Source organism: Pleurodeles waltl, chromosome 9 (assembly GCF_031143425.1).
Source record: "Pleurodeles waltl isolate 20211129_DDA chromosome 9, aPleWal1.hap1.20221129, whole genome shotgun sequence".
NCBI lineage: Eukaryota > Metazoa > Chordata > Amphibia > Caudata > Salamandridae > Pleurodeles > Pleurodeles waltl.
In genome coordinates, this window is record NC_090448.1 from 889,144,455 (window position 1) to 889,162,310 (window position 17,856).

General features: G+C 41.7%; 1 protein-coding gene across 1 annotated transcript in view; it reads left to right on the forward strand.

The window, feature by feature from the left end:
• UNC79 (unc-79 homolog, NALCN channel complex subunit) overlaps window positions 1–17,856 on the forward strand; it is a 770,017-nt gene that overhangs the window by 96,493 nt on the left and 655,668 nt on the right. Inside the window, exon 9 of the mRNA XM_069208227.1 lies at window positions 6,395–6,483. Within this exon, the coding sequence (XP_069064328.1) occupies window positions 6,395–6,483 (89 nt within the window). The remainder of the gene's footprint in view (window positions 1–6,394; window positions 6,484–17,856) is intronic.

Here is a 17,856-nt window from a genome sequence, read left to right on the forward strand (position 1 = left end):
AACAAAGCTCTCAATACAAACCAATTTTTGTCCTGTTACAAACTCTGGCCATGTACTTTAAGAGTAGTTGTAGGGTCACATAACCTAGCCTCTTGACAGTACTTATAGAATTCTTTAGAATTATCATCATGTTACACTGACAATATTTGTAATCCTTAGAGTTTCAGCTGATTTTGAACACTTAAACTACCTCATATTGCATCACACTGCCATCTGCAAACAACATTTCCATCACTTTCCCATCACTGTGGTTCCTACAAAACTGCTGCAACTCTGCACTTCAAGTTAAGCAGACCACTGAACACATCAAACACAGCTATCTTAAACCTAGTGACTTTGATGTGGCAATGGTGTGAACAGTGCAGGAGTTCCTCAGCCCAGCACCCTTGAAATGCACATTGTCTGCTGTGCAGTGGGGGCGGTGGCAGAGAAAATCACAGAAGTTTGGACGCCTGGTGGGTGGGAGGTGTGGGAAACACAGCATATAGTGCTCCAATGCAATTACATAAAATAGGCCTGGGGAGAGCTCTGAGCCCGGGGATTGGTAAAGTCATGAAAACATGGGAGACCGTGTGTGTGGGCCCCTGCGCCAAGAAGATTTTCATCCCTGGGAACCCAGTCCCCAGGGCACTGACATGAGCAAACTGTTCCAGATGCTCCCATTTCTCTGGGATAGAGAAATTGTAGCACCACCCCACTCCTAGGAAGGTCAGACCTCAGGATCACCCTATTGTGCCTCTTCTCACTTCCCATGCCCAGTACACATGTCATGGAGGAGTGGGGTGCATGCTAATAAGATCACCTGTCCACGGGATGTAGGTAAAAAAAGTGAGATGCTAACTCACGAGAACAGATCAGTGTCAGAGAGGCAGGAAGCTGTCAGGACTGCACCAGAAGTGGGTTCCTGTTGGGGGCCCCAGATGAGCACAATCACTCGGTGCTCCATTAAAGGGATAATGACACCTGCCATTCAACAAAAAAAGGAAAATATGCAGATTGTGGCCTCTTTGCTAAAATATGGTGCAGCGCCATTTGACATTTGATCAGTTTCGAAACTGTAGGTATTTTCTTTTTTTTTTTTGCACAAAGGCTCTGGAAAGTAGGGGCCCCTGCTGATTGGTCTTAAAGCTGCAGTGGCAGCATAATAAAAGAAGAAGACAGACTTGTGTACACTTTTAAGTTTAATTAGCAATGCTTTATTGACAGTGACAGAACTAAAAAGGACGTTCTACAGTTTAATTAAGACCATGAAAAAAGCTTCCTTGTCAGGCCCAGAGTTAACAGTAAAACATTCCATATTTTAATGAAGAGCACTGGAATGTTTTAGAATGCTTTATTGACAATTACAAGGCTAACACTGATTCATGACAGGCCTTGATGAATATCATTGTAAGATGTGCTACCCATAGTGATTTTTAATAGTGTTGCATTAGCTTTGTTATGCTTATTGCTGCTTTTATTAAGATGGTGATATCTCGACGCAGGCCTGCCTTTTGATAACAACAGACTCCTTATATTGGGGCTGATTATGAATAAGGCGGGATTCCCCACTGTGTTCATGCTGGCGGTCTAAACATAAACCGCCAGCCCCTTTGAGACCCCGCTGGCCGTATAATCAACATTCCGCTGGGCCGGCGGGTGGAAACAGTGTTTCCGCCAGCCGGCCCAGCGGAATGCTGGGCCAGGACATTGCAGACGGCTCCACATGGACCCGTCATCAATGCTGCAGTGCGGCGGGTGCAGCAGCACCTGTTGCGCAATTCACTGCCCGTAAATCGGGCATTGACTTGCGCGACGGGGCTGTGCACGGGGGCCCCTGCACTGCCCATGCCAAGTGCAAGGGCAGTGCAGGAGACCGCGGGGGGCCCCGGAGCACCCCTTCCACCAGCCTTTTTCCTTGCGGGTGAAACCACCAGGAAATGGCTGGCGGAATACAGGTTCTTTACTCGGAGGGCAGCGCTGCTTGCAGTGCTGCCCTGTCGGATGAAGAATTCTGCCATCGTCAGGCTGCCTGGCGGCGGTAGCCTGGCAGTGGTGGAAGGCCACCTGTGGCGGTCCTCCATGTGTTAATGATGTGGCGGTCGAGACCGCCATGCCGGTGGAGGTCTCGACCGCTGTGTTCATAATGACCCCCATTGTGTCTAGTAGAGGTTGGGGACATTGTAGTTATAGGTTCAATGCTCACCAGGGATGTGAACTATTGGGAATGTGTCACCAAAGGATTTTCTATCTACCTGCTTGTATATATTTTTCGATTAATGCATTGCATTCAGTAGTGTATGAGTAATAAAGCACAATTCTCTGTTATAAGAAAAAACACTGACTGGGCAATGCTTTATTAGATATTGTTTGCTGCCTATTAGTGAAATGGATGACTAGCCCACACCACCTCCCCTGAGTAGACCTTTGGCTGCTCTAGTTCACTGCCCTGACAGAGTCAAGTGCTACATAGGGTACTTTGTTCACAATAAATTGAAGGTTGCAGACTTATTTTACTTGTAAAGGACTCACATACTTGACAACTAATAACCTGTGTTCTTATGCTCTGAAACACACTCCTCACCCACACATAATCAATGAAACGTCCTTGATGTTATACAGCTATTAGACACATTAACCTACTCAGTCTTTATTGAATCATCTTCTTTCAACCATGCTATTGTAAAATTGTGCTCATTATCCCTTCTGCCCCCACCAATTGCCTCCTGCCCACATTAAAAAGGATAAATTTGCCTGGCACCCTCTCAGCTTTCCTCTACTACATTCACAATGTTCTTTCTCCCCAGCTTCACTGCAAATCTTTTGACCTATTTAATAAGATCCTGAAACAAGAGTTTGACTCTCAATACCCCCTACTAGCTTTCTTCCCATTTGTCCCTTGCCCACAGCCTTGCATCCTACCTAACAGTCACTCCATGAAGAAAAAGATGAGAGCATCTCTCCACAAATCGTGACATAACCCAGAATTATGGGGCGGACCCGCAGAATGTGATGAGGCCCTGAGTCCTCAATATCTTACATATATTAATTGCTCCTGGGTTTAATGGACCCCCCCCTCCCTCCCCCCGGAGGACTTGGGGTCCCCAAGTAGGGCTGGTGGCCCCTGGGCATCAGGGGCTGTAGGGGCCTGTCCCTCACCTCTGTAAATGTTATAAAAGTCAGTCACTCAATCCCATGACCTACAACCAGGAATTAGACACCATATCTCATGCCCTGAAAAATACAAAACCATGATCTATCAAACCTTTATCAACCCATCTCAACCCCACCCTCAGCGACTAGCATGCGCTATGAACAGCATGTTTTTGCCAACATACACAACACTTCCCATGTTAATGGCCAGTTTACCACCAGAACTTGGCCTTATAATCAACTCAGGAACTCCATCTTGTGCTTCATCTAATCCTTTTAGTTTATGCAACAACACAATTTGATCTCTTTCTGAGGTTCTCCATTCTCTCTCTTCTATGTTGGTTTTTGTCATGTGCCTAAACTTACAGTTGGTTCACAATCAGTGTGATTCCCCCCCACCCCTGAGGGCACTCCTTGAAAGGGGGATCTCCTAGGTATTCCCCCTGCAGGCAGGTGCAGTCACTCTCTGCACCAGTCTGTATGGGCATCTCTGCACTTCTTTTAGATGAAGGCTGGGTTGCCACCTGCACAGTGAAAGGCAGATGTGTGGCTTCAAAGAACCATTCTGTCTTTCACTACTGTTCCTGTGAGTATCACATATAATGTGTTACAGTGGCGTTTCTCACAATGTGCCTGGCTCACAGACTTAAATTTGTGCTGTGGCACAAATTGGGACAGTGAGCTTTATCCATAATACAGCCCCTGATATAGACCCCTTTTAGGAGCCTATTATCATCTGAACGGTCATTATTTGTCTGTCTCCCTTGCATTATGATATTATGTTTAGGTAGCTAACTCTAGGCTTTGTGTTCATGCTGTAGTTATGCTTAGCTGCACTCCTCTTTCCAGTAAAATGACACAGATACATCCCAATCTTGCAAATATAGGGTATTAAATTGGACCCCAGATTGGTAGTAAACAGTAGTTATCATTGTTTTAAAGACCCAACCCCAGTAATCCCTTCTGAAGTCTTCTTGTAGAAATGTCTAAATTAAGTGGACATGTACTGGAAGGGAGTTAGACCTGGCATCCTTAATGTGGTGTTACCCCAAACATTTGCCTTTACCTCCAGTTTTGTTGCTGTAACATTTTGTTGGCATTAAGAATCTGAGCACTTCAACACTGCCAACCAGTGCTAAAGTGGATCTGCTTCTCTCCTAAACATGGTAACATTGGTGTATCCATGATTGGCATATTTAATTAACATGTAAGTCCATTGTAAAGTGGTATACCATTTCCCTAGGGCCTGAAAATTAAAAACTGCAAGAGGGCCTGCAGCACTGATTGTGCCACCCACTAAAGTAGCCCCGTAAACATGTCTCAGGCCTGTCACTGCAGAGCATGTGGGTGCAGTATCACTGCCACCTTGACTTGGCATTCAAAACCTCTTGCAAAGCCTTAAACCTCCCCTTTTTACATATTTCACCCCATGGTAAGTCCTAGGTAGCACAAAGTGCAGGGTTTCATGCAAGGACATGGCAGGACATGTATGTTTAAGCTCTAAATGTCCTGGTAAAGAAAAATTCCCAAATTCTTTTTTCATTATTGTGCGGCCTGCTTTTCTCAAAGGCCAGAATAGGAAATTCCCTAGAATACTTTTAAACTGTAATTCCTGATCAGAGAGGAGTAGTTGTAATATGTTTAGTATCATTGGAATGGTAATGATAAATCCTCTCTACTGGTAAAGTCAGATTTATTATTACCATTTTAGAAATGCCACTTTTAGAAAGTGGGCATTTCTCTACACTCACTGCCTTGTGTGCCAAAAGCCTGACTCCAATACTCGTCTGGCCTGGGCTGTGTGACAGCTACACTTGTGCATTCCCTTCAGATACCCACCATACAGGTTACTCGGCTGCATCTGCATTCATCTGTATACTGATGGGTCTTTCTGGGAAAGCGCTCCCACGTGCATTTCAAAGGGTAGTGACCAGAGCCCACAAAAGAGGATGACTACCTCCCACTGATAGTCTGGAGCCGGGGCTGGGCTGAAAGGGGGACTTGAGCACTTCAGAGAAACCTTTTGAAGTCACCCCCCACACCAAAGGAACGTTTTTGTATTTTGTAGTCGGGTCTCTGACACCCTGGACCTGAAAGAATCTATGTTGGATTAAAGGCTGCTCTTCTAAAGGACTGCTATCTTGTTAGGCTTGACTATTCTTAGGGGCTGCTCCTCTGCCAGGATGGAGCTGCCCTGCTGTCCTCTGCCCAATTGCAGAAATCAAGAACTATCCTCCAGAGCAACTCCAAGGGCTTGCTGGCTTGTTCCCTGTTCTCCCTGACGTCTCAGGGACATCAAAGGCCTTGTGAGCGGCGCTCCATCCTAGCCTGTGCCGCTCTGCTGAAGTGGAACATTGTTAAAGGGCTATTCTAATGAGCATGGTGCCTCATTGTAATCCATGCTGGTCTGCCACAGTGGTGTTTGCTGTGCAAGGATGTCACCTACCAGCAAGAGTGGTGTTTCTGCATAATACTGCATCGCTTGGCTGGAGTGGTGTCGACCATCAAGGAGGAGCCAGATGTGGAACTTCACCTCAGGACTTCCCTGGGTAAGCACAGTATTCCCCCATCGGCCCTACTGAAGCAACGCTGTCTCTTGTGGGGCTGTTCTGACCTGTGTGAAGCTTCCCCGTAACCTCAGCCCCAATCCACCAGTGAGAGCCAATCTTGTGGGACCCGCCTCTCCCCCTGAGAGGAGCGCTTTCCTCACCTTTACCTCAGAGCTGAATCGTCGCAATATTCGCGAGGCAGCAGCTCCTCTTGTTCACCCTAACACCTGTCATTACTAGGATTCGTAGTGGCCCATGAGACACCCTGAACAGTTGTGACATTTAGGCCCTCCTGTAATCGCAGAGGGGTGATGCAGAGCAGACAGGCACGCTATGCGCCTGTGAAGAGACAATACTGTATTCTCAGTAATCAGAGCACTATTGATTCTTACAGCACTACTTTTACATTTAATAATTTAAAAAATACCTCATAACATACTGATTGGGTTGTTGTTGTTGCTACCAGAGGTTGAGCATAGGTTAATTTAGGTTGTGTATTTGACTTACCCTAACTAGGATTGTGATCCATACTTGAACAAAGTGCATACCTCTGCCAACTAGAGCCCCAGTTTCTAAGAAAGGGCCACTTTATAAAAGGTCACATACATAGTGCATAGCTTTAGATGGCAATTAGCTGTCTAGGAAGATTTAAATCTTGTAAAGGGAAAACTGAAAAGGACACTGACAGTAAGACCCTTTGCTTTGTTTTTCAGATGTGTTTAGATGCCTCTTTGTCAGTTGCACTGGGTGATAAACCACCTCCACTCTACCTATGCGAAGAATGCAGCCAGAGGATAACTGGGTGAGTATGTGATTGATGCTCCAGATATATTCACCAGATGAACTAAGGGCCTGATTATGGGGCTTGCGGTCTGAAGACCGCCAGGCTTGCTGTGGCTGTCTGACTGCCACAGCTGTGGTGGTTTGACCACCACATTACGAGGTTGGCGGGCAGACATGCCAATCTACCGCCGTCCCCACCAGGATCTTAGATCCTGAGGGGCTGACGAAGATGCAGGTTGTAATCATCCTGGGCGGTACTGAACTTAAAACCGCCCTGCTGATTACAATCTTGTTCTCCGCCAGCCTTTTCATGGCGGTTGAACCGCTATGAAAAGGCTGGTGGAGAACAAGTGCAGGGGGTCATAGGGAGGCCCTTGCACAGCCCGCGCTGATGGCATGTTCAGTGCAGGGGTCCCTGTGCCCAGCACCCTTGAAATGCGCACTGTGTGTTGTACATACAGTGCACATTTCGAGGGTGCTGGTGCCCCCTGCGTGCAACAGCATTGCTGCAAGCTCTCTTAGGAGCCGGTGGCAATGCTGCTGCACCTTTCTCACTGGGCTGACTGGCAGAAACCAAGGTTTCCGCCAGTCAGCCCAGTGGGAAAGTCGTAATGGGGCCGGCGGGGAGGTCGCCAGTATGGTGGCAACCACCTCATGGGAGTTTGGCAGACGGGTGTTTCCATCTGCCAAACTCCTAATCTGTACCATAGTCTGATTTCAGGAGCAGTAGCAACACTCTTAAGTAAGGCCCTTGCGAAGAGCTATGATACATCCTGTGCATTGATAAGAGCTCTGAATGTTACACCTGTAAACAATGTGACTGGTGTTTGAACAAAATATTGAGTTTGAAATATCGGAACTCGAAAACACAGTGAAGAAATATTGTGATAAAGAAATATTGTAGTATACAATATCTTTGTCAAACATATATATTTTTTGCTAAGTAACATCATTTTTAAAAAAGATTGTTGCTTTTGATATCATTATCAGTAAAATAGTGGTAAAAATATGTGCTTTAATTATTTTATTGAGTTTTAAGAATTATCTTAATTTTAATAACCATTGTTAGTTTAATTGCTATTAAGTTTTAAAAAGTTTTTTTAAATTTTAAGTGTTTTTAAAAATGTTTTATTGTTATTCGTGATTGATAGTGTCAAAGTGGGTTTCTGGGTTTAACGGGGCTGGGTGGGAAGGTAATACATTATCAATGTTTAAGTTATTGTTAATTTATTTTTCATTTGTTTTCATTTTTTGAATTGATTATTAATTATGCAAATTTTTAGTGTTCTAGTATGGTTTACATTTATTATTCAAATTTTAATTTTAGTTTAGTTTTATTATTAGTTATATTTTAGTAGCGGGTTGTTTGTTTTTGTAGAATATAGGGTGGGAAGACAATTAAGTTATACGGACTAAAGTTTTTTAATAGTTACTTTTTAATTGTTAATTATATAATTCATTGTAAACTGTGTAAATACTTTATTACCTATTATTTTAAGTTATACATTAGTAGCATAATGTTGGGTTTGTAAGTGTGTAGGGTGGGTTTATTTTTAAGTTTTAAAGAATATGAAATGAATAATAATTCATTTGTAATGGTTAACTATTTAATTGATTGTTAATTATGTAAATTATTGAGTGCTGGGTTATTTAAGTTATATTTTAGTTGTGGGTTGCTGGGTTTGTAGGAGAATATGGTGAGTAGTTGAATTAAATTAAATGTTTTTTAATTTAATGTTATCTATTATAAAATAAATTTTTATTTGATTATTATACATGCATGTTAATCAGTTTCTTAGTTATTGGTTAATTATTGTAATGTTTTATTTATTTCAATATGTTTTTGCTTTTATATGTTTATTGAATATTTATTTTTTATACTATTATTTGTTATGTGAGTAGGTTACTTAGAAATACTTTTTATTTTATTTTATATATGTATTTAATCTATTAATTGGAAATTAATTATGTATAATGCTTTATGCTTTTAAAAAAATGTATATAAATTGATTAAATGAAAAGTGCTTGTGAGAATTTGTTTCTCAGATGATATATGTTTATAAAAAATATAGGCCCTCATTATGAGTCTGACGGGATCGCCGCACTCCAGGCAGCCCGACCTTCATATTGTGACCAATGTTCCCTGTAAGGCGCGCGCACGCACCTTTCCTTCCCCGATCGCGCAGGCCCCTTTGGCAAGCGCGCACGTTGTGCTGTTATCAAATGTTCCACCATTTCTACACTTTGTGGTAGTTTATATGCGTTATCACTTTCTAAGCCTAAATAAGCCTTTTAGAGCGATCTACGTGCTCCCCTAAGGCAGATAATGCTCATATTTTAATCTGGATTGAAGTCCATGAAAACAGCGTTTAAATGCCGCAAGGAGCATTTTAAACATAATTTGGCCTACATTAGCATACAAGCGGGCAAGTGATATTTGTCTTGAAAATCAATGGTTCATGAGCTAGGAAATGCTTCAGAACAGTAGAAAATGTGCTGTTATCAAATGTTCCACCATTCCTATACTTTGTGGTAGTTTATATGCGTTATCACTTTCTAAGCTTAAATAAGCCTTTTTGAGCAATATATGTGCTCCCCTAAGGCAGATAATGCTTATATTTGAATCTGGATTAAAGTCAATGAAAACAGCTTTTAAATACCGCAGGGAGTGTTTTAAACATCTTTTGGCGTGCTTTAGCATACAAGCGGGCAAGTGATATTTGTCTTGAAAATCAATGGTTCATGAGCTAGGAAATGCTTCAGAACAGTAGAAAATGTGCTGTTATCAAATGTTCCACCATTCCTATACTTTGTGGCAGTTTATATGCATTATCACTTTCTAAGCTTAAATAAGCCTTTTTGAGCGATATAAGTGCTCCCCTAAGGCAGATAATGCTTATATTTGAATCTGGATTAAAGTCAATGAAAACAGCTTTTAAATACCGCGGGGAGTGTTTTAAACATCATTTGGCGTGCTTTAGCATACAAGCGGGCACGTGATATTTGTCTTGAAAATCAATGGTTCATGAGCTAGGAAATGCTTCAGAACAGTAGAAAATGTGCTGTTATCAAATGTTCCACCATTCCTATACTTGGTGGTAGTTTATATGCGTTATCACTTTCTAAGCTTAAATAAGCCTTTTTGAGCGATGTACGTGCTCCCCTAAGGCAGATAATGCTTATATTTGAATCTGGATTAAAGTCAATAAAACAGCTTTTAAATACCGCGGGGAGTGTTTTAAACATCATTTGGCGTGCTTTAGCATACAATCGGGCAAGTGATATTTGTCTTGAAAATCAATGGTTCATGAGCTAGGAAATGCTTCAGAACAGTAGAAAATGTGCTGTTATCAAATGTTCCACCATTCCTATACTTTGTGGTAGTTTATATGCGTTATCACTTTCTAAGCTTAAATAAGCCTTTTTGAGCGATATATGTGCTCCCCTAAGGCAGATAATGCTTATATTTGAATCTGGATTAAAGTCAATGAAAACAGCTTTTAAATACCGCGGGGAGTGTTTTAAACATCAGTTGGCGTGCTTTAGCATACAAGCGGGCAAGTGATATTTGTCTTGAAAATCAATGGTTCATGAGCTAGGAAATGCTTCAGAACAGAAGAAAATATGCTGTTATCAAATGTTCCACCATTCCTATACTTTGTGGTAGTTTATATGCGTTATCACTTTCTAAGCCTAAGTAAGCCTTTTAGAGCGATATACGTGTTCCTGTAAGGCAGATAATGCTCATATTTGAATCTGGATTGAAGTCAATGAAAACAGCGTTTAAATGCCACGGGGAGTGTTTTAAACATCATTTGGCGTACTTTAGCATACAAGCGAGCAAGTGATATTTGTCTTGGAAATTAATGGTTAATGAGCTAGGAAATGCTTCAGAACAGTAGAAAATGTGCTGTTATCAAATGTTCCACCATTCCTATACTTTGTGGTAGTTTATATGCGTTATCACTTTCTAAGCTTAAATAAGAATTTTTGAGCGATATACGTGCTCCCCTAAGGCAGATAATGCTTATATTTGAATCTGGATTAAAGTCAATGAAAACAGCTTTTAAATACCGCAGGGAGTGTTTTAAACATCATTTGGCGTGCTTTAGCATACAAGCGGGCAACTGATATTTGTCTTGAAAATCAATGGTTCATGAGCTAGGAAATGCTTCAGAACAGTAGAAAATGTTCTGTTATCAAATGTTCCACCATTCCTATACTTTGTGGTAGTTTATATGCGTTATCACTTTCTAAGCCTAAATAAGCCTTTTAGAGCAATATACGTGCTCCCCTAACAGGTCATGTCCTTGGGGTGTGCAACCAGGTCACAAAACTGCCTTGATGCCCTATCGCATGGAGCAATTATATCCCTTTTTTGCTTTAGTGGTATGGAGACGCTAATGCCAAAGATCTTGGCTAGTTATGCGCTGCGCGCGCCTGAATGGTCAATTTCTTGGCGCACGTATCCTTGGCTGCAGCGCACAGAGACCGCACACTGCCGCACACAGTGGAAAAAAATTAGAGGGAACATTGATTGTGACCCTGGCGTTCTGACAGCCAGGGCACCGCCGTCACTGCTGGGAACATGGATCCTGATGGGCTGACGGTGGTCGGATTTGTGGTCAGCCATGGCGGTGCTGAACTCAACACCACCGTGCTGATCACAACTCCTGTTTCTGCTAGCCTTTCCATGGCTGGACCCTGCCATGGAAAGGCTGGCAGAATCCCAGTTCTGGAGGCCACAGGGGCCTTAGCACTGTCCATGCCCCTAGCATGGGCAGTGCAGGGAACCCTCTGCCCAGCACCCTTAGAAAGCACACTGTCTGCTACGGCAGACAGTGTGTATTCCGAGGGCCTCTGTGTGATGACATTGGCCTTGGCTCCATTAGGAGCTGAGGCCAATGCCGCTTCATAGTTTCCCTGGGCTGACTGGCATAAACCTCAGTTTTCTGAGGTTTCGGCCGGTCAGCCCAGTGGAAACCTTGTAATTGGCCCGAGGGGCGGGGGGCACCATCTCTGCAGTGGTCTCCTCTCCACGGAGCTGGCGGGCCGATGGTCGGTCCGCCAACCTCGTAATGAGGCCCAAAATTGTGATTTATTATTGAGTTATTTTTTGTTGTTAGTGAAGTTGATAATATTATATGTAATTTTCTTTTTATTTGTTTATTTTAAAACATATCTTACCTTTTTTAAATAAAAAATATATTTTTCTGTATTCTCATAATGTCTTGTACTCAGTGTTCAAAATATTTTAATAATTTAATATGATTTGTTTTTGTACTTTCCGTACTGTTCCTTAGGATGGAGTAGAAATAGTAAACCTAACCCCTCCGAAGTTTGATGCTTTCCCTGCTGTTGCTTAGGCTGGAGTGGGAATAGCAAATCTAACCCTTCCGAAGTCTATCTGTTTCCTTATTGTTAGTTAGCCTTAAGTAAATTTAACCCCTTCAATGGCCAACACTTTCCCTACTGCTGCACTAACTGGAGAAGGAACAGTAAATCTAACCCCTCCAAACTCCAACTCTTTCTCTGCTATTTTGGTGACTGGAGTAGGAATTCAGGGGTATGGAATTCAATAAAATATTTACTCGTCTTTGGGACAGGTTGTTTTATAAATCTGTTTGTCTTGTAAAATAAATCCAATTGTCCCTTTGGTGCCATGTAGTGTGGTGACGAAAAGTGGCAGCAATCTCATTACATAAGAGCTCTGATAATAGCTTCTCTGATTATGCCAGGGCTCAAAATATAGTAGGGTTTGATTACTAGCAATTCACTTCTTTTGCCACTTTCTGCAGGTCTACATACTGGGGCTGGAGGTAGTGGTAAACAATAGTTCAAGGGTTGGAATGCCCTTTTGAGTCTGTGCAAACTTACTAACTGGCATGTTTTAGGGGTTTTCACCAGTTATTCTATAATCTTTTACTGAGAAAGACTGGAACTTTACTCCTGACAAGGTCAGAAGTAAATCTTCTTCTGGGGTTGGGTAAAAAAAGGGGTTGGAGGGAAAGTAACATTTTAAACATTCAACAGATTTTTGCATGAGCAATTCTACACATGCATATTTGCTCATACTAAAATGCAGTTCACAAATATTTTCTAAGAGTGCCATTTCCTGGCCTAATTCTGTAAATGTTTGTGAATTCTCGAAAGCTGTAAATCTGCACATATGCATGAACATATAACAGAGGTGCACTTTTGTGACTTTCTTTAAGAAATGGGTCCCTAATTAGGTCAGGTGTTAACCAAGACCTTTTGTTTTAATTAAATTCTGTCTCACTAGCTATCTGTTGGATGGTTTCGCTGTGAGTGACAGCAATGTGCTCTTTCACAAGGAGCATATCAGCACACAACTTAGTTTTGCTCAGTTCCAGGAACTATTGTGGCAATGTGTTATTTTTTAGACCAAAAAATGTTTTTGCTTTTTACCAATGTTAGTTATAATGATGAGGGCTCAATAGGTCCCACAACAATAAAGTTTTGAAAACCATGTCAAAACAAGACACGCATTGACAAAACCAAAAGACAGACAACCAATGACAGATCTATTTGCTTTGCCAATGCTTGTCAAGCTTGTTAAAACTAGTTACACTGATTTTCCATTATGATTATTCTTTGGAAGTATTGAGATGCATCAACTCATTTTACTAGAAATGGTATCTAAAATTTCACAGGAGTTTGCCTAGGAAAATATTTTTTTTCCTAGTTGAAATTGTTTCAGAACATTTTATTTTGATAGCAAAGAACGATCAATATTGCTTTCAAGCTTCTGCAAATATTTGCAATTGAATGAATGAATTAATCTTTATTGCCTGATTAATTAATCATTTCAACATGTTTAAAATAATAAAATAAAAGAAATAAAATAGGCAGTAAGAGATACCCTTCCAGTGCCAAGAGAGATGCCTGGTCATGCCACCTTCTATGGAATGCTGTAAAGCACTATAGCACCCAGAAAATTGCCCCAACCTTGGGTCCCCAGATGTTAACCACAGGCTGTTTACACAAGTAAATACCCATAATACAACCTTCTGCGAACATCAGCCAATTGTTCGCATGTTGACCCAGACCCGTTTCCAGTATCCAAGGCCATTAGGTGACAGGGGAAGATGACTTGGGCGGCATGAGCCATCTCGTCAGAGCCGTTTCTTTGAGGCTCCCCCGCCCTCCACAGGTACCCTTGCTAGTTTGGCTCCTTGCCTGATGTAAGGCTGAACACAGCTTATGGAAGAATTTTCCAAAACTGGCCTGTTCCATGGGGACTGCTGTGGTAAAGATAAGGCTTAGGGCTTCGTAGCATGTTCTCACCCCATGTTTCAAGAACAGAGTTTTTAACAGGAGGTGCCCTTCAGGCGCCAAACAGGGGCAACAATATACAAGATGTTTTATTGATTCAGTGTGGTATTTACACATCATGCATTCGTGCATGTGCCCTTGTGCAGTTTTCCACTTCCGGCGATATTCCCAGGCAGGTAAGGTTAAAAGGCGCATCTGAAGCATGTAATGGAACGCTCGTTCTCCTAGTGGGGCTTTTAGATAAGGCTGGCCTTTGAAGGTTGCATACGATTCCTGCAGGCCGTCAGCTCCACGTATGTCCCTGACTGTTAAGATATCTTTGGCTCTAGAAGCCTGCACACCGAGCACTTTCAGTTTTTTCTTCAGAACCGCTTTCGTGATGGCAGGGTCTGTAGAGTAGGAAGGGGCCAGGTTGAACTGTTCCTCCACCTTTGCTTGATAGATGGCCCAGATGCTTGTTTTATTTTTGAAAATTACTTTCAAAGCCCCCCTGAGGCTACAATCCTCTGCCCTGCTGACACTTTGATAAACCTTTATCATATCTATTTTGCATAACAGATCCATACATATTACATCATGTTCCAACAGTATCCCTGCATGCCTTGTCGATCTGGGGATCTTAAGGATCCTTTTGTAGGCTCTCATTTGGGCATTCTCTAGAGTCACTGTCAATTTGCCCGGAAAAGCCAGATGGCCATAAGTAATTGAAGGTAATAGTTTTGCTCATATCATCCACCCTAGGGATTCGAATGTGGGTGCCTTAATCTGCTGATGGAGTTTTGCTAATGCGTGTGAGATTTTTACTTCTTTAGAGGACAGTGCCGCTGCCTGATGTGTTATTCTCCCCGTATTTGATAACCAGACCCCCAAGTAGTGATATTTATCTTCCAGCTCTACACTTAGAGGACTGAGTTTCCATCTTCTATACACATTTTTTGACTGACGGCTAAAATCCAGAACTTTCGTTTTTTCTGCATTTGCTTTTAAAGCATTTCTTTCATTGTAGTCATGCAGTATATCAAGGGCCCTTATGAGCCCAATCCGGGTTTGTGCAAGTAAAACCATGTCGTCCGCATATTGTATTATGGGGAGAGCCAATTGCCCCAACCTCGGAGGAAACGTATTACCTCTGAGCAACTCAGCATCCAGGTCAGCTGTATATAAATTAAAGAGAGTGGGCTCTATGACACAGCCCTGTTTTAGGCCTTTGTTGGTAAAAATCTTCCTAGTCACGTGTGATTTTGTGATTTTTATTCTCACCCAGGTGTCCGTGTATAGGGCCCTTATTGAAGCTAGCAATTTCCTTGGAATCCCCCAGGACGCTAGTTTCTTCCACAGGGTGTGCCGCACCACCCCGATGAAAGCCGGACTATAATCAATAAAGCATGCAAAAAGCGGTGGAGACATTGGTTTTAGTGCTTCTTGTCCAAGCTATGAAAGTGCCAGGACATTATCTAACGTAGAGGAACTAGGTCTAAAACCTGTTTGATAAGGTTGAATTATGCCATTTGCTGAGATCCATTCTTCCAGCTCTTGTAGTAAAACCCTTGCATAAGCTTTACCATCTACATCCAATACGGCTATCAGCCTCTAGTTTTCAGGGCAAGTAATGCCCCCATTTTTAAAGATGGGTTGAAGTATTGATCCCTTCCATGCCACCGGGACCACTGAAAAACGTAAGCAGTCGTTGAATAAAGCAGTCAGGGGTGCGTCCCAGTAGGCTTGGTCATCTCAGAAGATGCTCCCAGGCAGGCCATTAGGTCAAGGGGCCCCATCTTGCCTCATTTTGCCAAGGATAGTTTGCACAGTTTTAATGGTGATGGGGCCAATTTTGTCGTCTAATACATCCAATTCATTAAGGCCAGCGCTGTGAGCTTGATCCCCTACATATCATATTTGCAATTAAGGAATTCCAAACCCCCACAGGAACAGGAAAGTAACCCCTCCAATAGTCCAACACTTGCCCCACTGTTGCACACACTGGAGATGAGATAATATATTTAATATTCTTAGACTCCAATAGTTTTCATATTATTGGTCAAATAGATTTTATAGTGTTTCTTTATATGTAATATTATATTTTATTTCTTTTATTTTTATTTTTAAATGTATTTGAATGCTTACAGTAGTTTTAGAAATTTTGATATTCGAGGTTTTAAATTTTTAACATTTATTTAATGACCAAAGTAATTAATCTAGTTTATTATTGAATTGTTTATATTTTTCATAGTTTTGTGTATGTATTTTGTGCATGTATATATATATATATATATATATATATATATATAGATACACACATATATGTATATATCTATATGTGCATGTGTGTTAATTAATTCTGTACACTATGGGCCTCATTACGAGGCCGGTGGTCTTGAGATTTACTTGTAATGATTCACATTGCCATACAACACTCCTTTAAAGCCAGACCTTTTGTCATTGCCAATGCTTGTTACTGTTGATTTCCTTGATATTAAAGTAAGGATTGCCTTCAGCAAGCTAAAATCCATGAAGTCTTCCATGCTTTGTGAAACACTTGTCCAGCGTGTGTTCACAAATTCAAAATTACCCCAATTTGCCAACATGCTCCCCTTTTTAGCTTTCTAATTCACTAATGGGGACAACTTTTATTTTGGCGCACAGGCCTATTTTTCCCCAGTCCGAACTTGTCCATCTATGTATTGTGGCATAATCTAATCTTTTGTATGTTTTGTGTTCATGTATCTCGTTTTGAAATCCAAAACGCTTTCCAAATTGAGAAAGGAGAGTAATAATTGATAACTGTGGGGTAAATAACTCTTGAACATAGGGATCTTAAGTTTGCCAGAGAAAGGGTGGAAAATTGTATTTTGCGATATGAAATGTGATGGTAGTTCCATATTTTGGCTGACTGAACCGCCAACACTAGTCCTGTGGCCTTAGATTGTTTTTAGTATGAGTGTCAGTCATAATTTGAATGTTGGGTGTTACTGAATCTGTTCTTCAAATTTGCCGAGACCTTCCAATGTAAACACATCTGCCAACCAGTTGTGGCCAACCTTCCAAAGTCAAAATTCTGTGACCTAGCAATTAGCAGGGGCTGCTTTGACCAATTATGCAAGTCTACCATGTCATAGTGGCATAGCAGACGTCAGTGTTTCTTTTACTTTCGGAAGCCAGACTTCCCAAAGCAGTGTTTTGTCTTTGGAAATCTTTGGAGTATCTGATGCACTAGAAGTTTCCTTGTTGGGTTTTCTCCCAGCATGTGGAGGGAACACCTGCATCTGTAGAGCCCTGCATTGCCACAGTGTGCATGCACGACTCAGACACCAGGTCTGTGTTCAGATGGCTGAGAGGAAGATAGTGCTGTGTCAACTGGGCAGTTAGGAAAACCACCATCCTTTTACCTCTAGAACAGGCAGGAAGGCCAGGACATCCAACAATTTTTGGCAGATGTCCTGTTGACGCCAGTCTTCAATGACCCATTTATTCTTTTCAAAGTCACCTAAAATAAATATTGAATTGTTGCCTGATTTGGTTACTCTGTGATTGCATCCTACGGGTTCTAGCAAAGACAATTTGCAAAGTGCAAAGTGTTTGAGAGTGATTGGTGAGTTCTCTGATGTAATGCTATCATATACAGTGGCTGTTTTCTGAATTTTGTTTTTGGTAGCTATCAGAAGGACTTCAGCATTTGACTGTTGAGGTTTTGTCATTTATTGTCTAGGTATGCTTTAATGGCTGTGAATTCGTCGTTGAGAGCGGAGCAATTCAAAGAATGTTCCTTGACATCTTGAACAAAAAAACTCAACTCAATCATTGGTATTACTTCCTAACTCCTCAACAGCAACTGAGAAAAGTTGTTCTTTGATATTTATAATTGTCCTCCCTTCAATGTTCTCTAGTGAGAATCCAGGTTTCACCTTCTAGGTTGAGTAACTGTAAGCGTGACACAAGCTGGATTTTTGCTACTCCTTAAGCGATTTTGACTAGAAACTGAACATTACCGTCCAGATGGTGGTTAGATGCATTACGCATGTGAAGGTTTGGTATGTTCAAAAGTGTTGTGATCCACATATGCATTAGAGATTATGAGAAATGGCCCAGAGAAAACAAG